At 45.4% G+C, this 6,598-nt stretch overlaps 1 protein-coding gene across 1 annotated transcript; it reads right to left on the bottom strand.

Annotated features, from left to right (window-relative positions):
- Positions 1 to 1,911: 1,911 nt before the first annotated feature.
- Positions 1,912 to 5,839, bottom strand: tob1a (transducer of ERBB2, 1a). Its single transcript, XM_030407967.1, has 2 exons — positions 5,493 to 5,839; positions 1,912 to 4,156 (listed from the first exon to the last, which is right to left on the bottom strand). Exon 2 carries the CDS (start codon positions 3,918 to 3,920, stop codon positions 2,889 to 2,891), a length of 1,032 nt encoding a protein of 343 aa, XP_030263827.1. The 5' UTR covers positions 3,921 to 4,156; positions 5,493 to 5,839; the 3' UTR covers positions 1,912 to 2,888.
- Between the last annotated feature and the right edge of the window lie 759 nt (positions 5,840 to 6,598).

Raw genomic sequence — 6,598 nt, 5'->3', positions numbered from 1 at the left:
TCGAGGCCTTTCTCGGAACGCACCCGAGTGATTTCACATGCGCGCAAACACGCTGCCACAGGCCCGAGATAAACAAACACCCCCACCAGACTGTGTAACACTCACAGTATCAGCAGCTGAGATAAACCCACACATGCAGGCTGAACTTTACACAGCCTATCAAGCCCCAAGTGTATCAGGGGACACGCAGACAGACAAGCAATGATGAGCCAGCCCCAGAGGGGCCGCGATACGCCGGCAGGGTCAGGGCCATTTTAGTCAGTCAGCACCAGCATGATGAAGTCCAACAAGCTCTCATCACAGGCAGCAGCGAAATACATCTTTTACTCTGATGCAGCAGAGTGGGTTAACTTACATACTCACACTTATATATGTAAAGTATATCAATTTAATTCACTTAAATGCACCTTGTTGCTGTCCAGTAAAGCCTCTAATTACCCAAATCATGACTGTATGCATAAACTGAATGACTATGCAACAATGTGAGCAGCTAAAAAGTCCAAGGACTACAGGAAGTGCTACTTTACATCTTTACATGTTTAAAAAAAACGTGTTTTTTATGAGCAATTACCAGGTTAATGGTTTATCTGAGACAACTTGTGAAACTCAGGATCTCTCTTAGGATGCACATGCTTGGAGGTCCTTTTACCCCACATAAAGCGTACTGCCAAGTTATCCATTAACAGGCGACATCCTTGAGGACAGTGGGTGAAACGTAACTGACCAGCTTAGCATTCAGCTCCACCCTCCAGCTCTGCTGAACAGCCTGTAGCACTGCTCCTTGTTGCATTTTGATATCGGTGTTAATAAGTGACGCTGCTGGTTCGCTGGAAGGAGAGTTTTTCCAGTCGGGTCTCCCATCTACAAGGAGGTCAGAGGGGCAGGGGGAACAGCACCCCAGAGCCGGCAGGGTTTCACCCCCACACAGTCTGATGGACCGCTGATGTAGAGACTCCTCCCATACCCCACTGAACATGACATCATACAGGATAGAATATTTTCTTTATCATTTAATCTGATGCAATTTGATGTTTTTCTAAATCTATCAAATGTAATAATATTGTCAAAAATGCTCATCACAATTTCCCAGAGCCTACAGTGACGTCTTGAATTTGCTTCTTTTGTCCGACCAACAGTGTGAAACCCAAAGATCCCTCATGCGCCATCATCAGTGACAGAGAGAAGCAGAAAATCCTTCCACTTAAGAAGCTAGAACCAGCAGATGTTTTGACTGTTTTTGACTTGAAAATGGATTGAAATGTTTATCAAAGTAGCCGACGATTAAATTTTTCTTTCTATCAACAAGCAGCTGCAGCTCTACAGTATGAAATCTGTGTTTTTCTCATCAGAGATGGTTCCCTAGTTTCCGCCTGTGTGCCGTTTGGGTTTTTTTAATCTCTGAAATTTGTGACACGGTTTCAGCAGCGTGTTAGCCAACAGCCCCGCCATGCATATGAGGCCGGGCTTTAGTTCAGGATGTTATCAGGCTCGACACGATCACACCCCCTGTATCCATATGTGTAATGACACTTGGCCCAAGGGCAACTGTTAGCCAACACAGCCTGCCTGTTTGAACAAATGTTGCCGGGGGCCTGTGGCGAGGCTTGTGTGCCAGTGTCTCAGTGCTGAAGGCAGGGGTGTCGGGGAATGGAATATTTCATCTCATGTAGCATGTGTTCAAGTACATTTCACTAGTGTAGCACACTAAACCTGCGACCTCTTGGCTTAAAATGACTGTGAAATAAATGTGAGCTGTGTGCTAAGGACATGCTCATGTACCAAGCATATGTAGGTGTAAGAAAAAACTGATTCTTCTGGCTTCAGGACTGGATTGGTCCCAAAATTGTCCCCTTAAAGACCTGCGTCAACCAGCCGAACCACAAAAACCAAAGACAAACTGAACAGGTGGAATTATTTTCAAGCTTTTTAATACAAACTTAATAAACTATCAGTCCCTCTTAACATGTAAGACACTGACTCCAAATACTTTGTTATACCGTTTGTTTTTTATCAAGTATTGCACAATGTAGGTACAAAATTAATATACGATTACATTTTGTCCATAATATAGCAAAAATCTTTAAACTCTTAACAGAAAATACAACTCTTATGTTTTTCAAAAAAGCAAATATTCTTAAATCCCACCACTACGGAATATTCTGTACACAATCTTTAGAATAGTCAATGTTTTTTTTTTTCTTCTTTTTTTTTCTTAAAGATGGATTCATTTTTTATAATTTCAATAAAAAAAAAAAGAAAACATAAAGTTGCTGCAGCCATCACAGATCACTGGAGTAGTAAAAAGATATAAATGCAATACCATGTCGTAGAAACAATAGATACTCTGATATTTTACAAACTCTGTACTAAATTAAATTATACAATTAGAAAAAAGACCAGGAAATCCCACTTATTTGTGCCAATTTCTTGAAAAAAATTGGCGGTGTCCAGTTATGTTTAAATACTGAAAGAGGCCATGACTTGTGGTGGAGTTTGTTTTTTTTTTTGTCCTTTTTTTTTATATCTTAAAACAGTCACATAAAAAAAATATTTTGTGCTTGGTTGGCAAAAGAAATAACAATGATGCATGTTGAAGTTTAGGAAAACCAAGCTTGGACATCTTGTACTAAAGGTATAACTCAAGGGGGCAAAGTAATTCACCCTCGGGCTCATGCTCTTAGACTCGTAACATAGATCTTACAGCTGACAAGTCACTTTTTCCTTTTATCCTTGACATTCTGTTCTCGTTTATATGTTGTTGTTTTTCTTTTTTTTTTTTTTTTAAGTTTTCAAAATGTGCATTTGTGTTTGTTTTTTTTCCCCCGTATCACATTATCTCTGGTCGTTTCTGTGTGAAGTAGTAGCTTAAGTAGTACCTTTTACGTGTACTAGTTGGCCATTACTGGCTGGAATTGCTGGTTAGAATACTGCATGTTGTTCAAGCTGAAATTCAAGCCATCCATAAGGGACTTGTCGTTAAGGCCACCGTAGGCCGCAAACACGTCGAAGGCATTGCTGTACTGCAGCGGGCTTAGGCTGAGTGAGCTGTCCCCGGGGAAGAGAGCGCTCTGGCTGCCCTGGCCCTGAAGGCTGGGGAACACAAACTCCTTGGCATTGGGGGACAGGGCCGAGGGCTTCTGGTGCTGCTGCTGCTGCACCCCGAGGCCCAACCCGTACAGAGAGTGCATGGAGGTGGAGATGGCTTTCTGTTTCAGGAGACTGTTCACATTCAGGCCCAGGTTGGTGGGAGAGGTACGTGCCACCTTGTTCCCGGCGCCGCTCCCGCCGTTGTTGTTGTTGTTGTTGCGGCCGCTGCTCTTCATCTTAGTGGAGCCGAACTTTGTGGCGGCGAAGGTGGCCGTCGTGAAGGTTAAAGGCTGCGTGGAGCGGGGCATGAAGGTGGGGCTGACGGCTGCTGAGTGGCCGAAAGGAGGAGACGGGGAGCTGGAGCCCGGAGAGGCTCCGTTCACAGGCTCGCTGATGGGCATGAAGACCTGTGCGTCGGGGTTGAAGCTGTTCTTGATCTCCTTATCCAGATCGAGCCCCCCACTGTTCGCTCCACTCTCGTTGCTGTCGTCGACGTACAACACTTTGACAGGCCCCTTCTCGCCGATCTGATAGGACACCTCGAAGGGGTCAATCCACACGCTGAGGTCCTGGGGCAGGTTGTTGCGGACATCCTCGATGTCCAGCCCGCTCTCTTTGGCTGCCTTCTCCACCACTGGGTCCACCTTCTCCCCAACGTGGATGCATCTGAATCCTGAGCCCTTGTATGGCTTGTCCGGGTACCAGTGTCCCTCATATTTCTGCTTCAGCTGCCTCTCGAGCTCCTCACCGAAAATGTTGACCCGCCGCCTGGGCAGCTTGTTGTACAGGTAGGAGATGATGAAGTTGAGAGCTACTTGGATTTCAAGCTGCATAGCGAACTGCTGAAGTTTACCAGGTGCGTGAAGATTAGGCGCGTCTGACCTTGACTGTGTCCACCGGGTCTGCTTTGTTTATCCGTGGTTGTTGGCAACACAACAGACGCTCACCAGGCAGGATGGCAAAAAAAGCAACCAGACAGCTCGGACAACAAAAAGAAAAAAACGGTTCAAAAGCAAAAGTGCTGGTTTTGTAGAAGTGACGTCCTTCCACGGGGTGTGATAATGTTTTCCTGGAAAAACAGAGAAAAAGGAAAACACTTAAAACGTGTTCCTAGGAGTTCACAAGAATGGGACAAACATTCACGATGGACTGATCTGTTCAACGGCCTGCCTGAAGTGCCAGTGCACGCTGCCAGTGTGACCCCGCTGTCAGCTCATAAGTCTAATGTCACACAACAGGCAGCCAGAGCAGAATTTGACAAGTCAGATGGAGGAAAATGTGCAGCTGATATTAAAACCCTCTGATCTGGGATCTGGCACTTAAACGTTCATATATACACACACACCCACACACATATACACACACACAAACACTGTTGATCTACATGTCAGAAAGTATGGCATTGAGCACATTAACCTTGCACTACGACTCTGGAATCCTATTACATAATGGGCAAGTGGATAGCCTCCATACAGCGCGAGGCAGGGGGACTGACATGTTGCATTCAATCAACGTGAACCGTTGGACATGCCCCAAAAGAGGACACGTTAGAGAGGATATGGTGTCGACGCTTAGAGGAGCTAATGCCATGCAAAGTGTAGCAAAAACAGTGTCGAAAGAAGACTTGGCGACACCCGTACTTTTGCCAATTTCGCACGGCTGACACGAAAGACGCCGACGTGAAAACACAACGTCAGGCTGTAAGAAAAAAAATAATAAACCGTAGAAGTCACAAACCCGTGAGATCGAATGCGCGGTGTTGCTGCCTGTGAGAGGAGCTGTCTGCGGACGTTTAATGCCTATAAAAGTGGTTAATTTATGTAGGAATTGAAATGGAGGCACAGGGAGGGGAGTGCAACGTTTTATCGCCTCCCCCCCTCACGAAAAAAAACTGGAGACTCTCAGTTGCGAAATCGCCACAGGTCTCGGTACATCTGATCAGTTTGTGACGAAGTTAAAGGGGGACGGTCGTTGCTATTTCACAGCATACTGGACCCCTGACAACCAGTACCGGTACCGACACGGGTGACAATTTAAAACAATGTATATATGCGTTTAAAACAGGCTATGGAGGCTCTCACGAGCGCATAGACGTCATTTCGAGGCGTTTAGATTGAACAGTTGCCGTCATTTCTTCCTTTTTTAGATTAAAAAAATGACAATGGTGATACACACACAACGCTTTTACCCGCACGCACGCGCCTGCACACGCACTCTCTCTATCTCGAATACACACACACACCCCTCCCCAACTTCGTGGACTGACGCAGCAAATCAGCTTAGTAAGTAAAGGCTATGAATAGAGCTACAGTACGACAGCAGGCAAACACACACACACGGTAACAACTTGACATTATAATACGTGACAGGCAACAAAGAGAGAAAGTCAGCTGAAATATACTTACGTTTTTTTTGTGTGTGTGTAAAAAATAAAGATTCTCAGTAGTTCTGAAGTACCGTTAGTTAGTGCAAATAGAAAAAAAAAACGGAAAAAGTATAAATACTTTCTTCACATAGAATATATTATCAACATTACAAAAAAGTATTCCAGTACATGTACATGTCGGGAGGATTGGCGTTTGTGGTTCGCTTCGGGTTTCTGTTGTTGTTGTTTGTTTTGTTTTTTTTTGTCTTTTAAGGTTTCAATTTTGCGTCCTCTTCCAGCAGGCTTTGCAGAGTAGCTCCCTCCTCTCCGGGAGTTTTGCAACTTCGTCCGCCTCCTGCCACAGCGTTGCCCTTATTTATAGCCTTCCTCCGCCATGGGCACGAGGTAGGCGGTGATGCGGTTTCAGAGGTCAAAACAATACGGGCGGTCGCGATTGGTGCGAAGCGCGAGTCCCGCCCCCGGAGCGCTGCCCGAGTCGCGCGCTCATTGGCCGACGCGCGCCGTCAGTCGCGGGAGGAGGGGGGGCGGGGGACATATGATGCCGTGAAATGGGAGAGACGCCTGTGATGAGCGCTTGCGTCAGAGATAACCTAGGTCTGTGCTGACAGCGAGAGGCTAAAGTAATTAATGTTAAGGAAGGGAACGATATTATATAAAGATAAACTCCGCTCGTGTTCGAGCTGTCTGTGAGCAAAACGCTTGTATCGATGCGAAAAACGTCGTGTTGTGGATGTTTCACAGGCTATTCTAGCTTTCACCTCCTTGTATTCAGGATCCTTTAAAGCTCCCTCAACCACCATTCTTTAGCGAATTTAACGACACGGAGCTCATAATTAACGTGTTCAATCATCACACACATGCCAACAACACGACTCGCTGCCTTTTTTTCAAAGCCTGTGCTTGTGTTTATACCCCACACCAGAGCCCATTATTCCCTATAATCTCATTTATATCGCACACGCCCCGTTGTGTTATACATAATCCATATAGGATCCTAGTTTTTTCGTGTCCTGCCACGAAAAAACAAAAAAGAAAAAAAGAAAACTGCAGGAGTTGTGATGTATTAGATTGCCTGAGAGGAGATTCCCTATAGCGGAACAATACAGCTGGCAGCAGTGTGGGTGG

The sequence above is a fragment of the Sparus aurata genome, chromosome 23 (assembly GCF_900880675.1).
Source record: "Sparus aurata chromosome 23, fSpaAur1.1, whole genome shotgun sequence".
Lineage (NCBI taxonomy): Eukaryota > Metazoa > Chordata > Actinopteri > Spariformes > Sparidae > Sparus > Sparus aurata.
The sequence above is the reverse complement of the archived record's forward strand: the minus strand, read 5'-3'. Positions and strand labels throughout refer to the sequence as shown.

Coding starts and splice junctions, on each gene's coding strand:
- tob1a (XM_030407967.1), bottom strand. CDS start 3,920: ATGCAGCTTGAAATCCAAGTAGCTCTCAACTTCATCATCTCCTACCTG.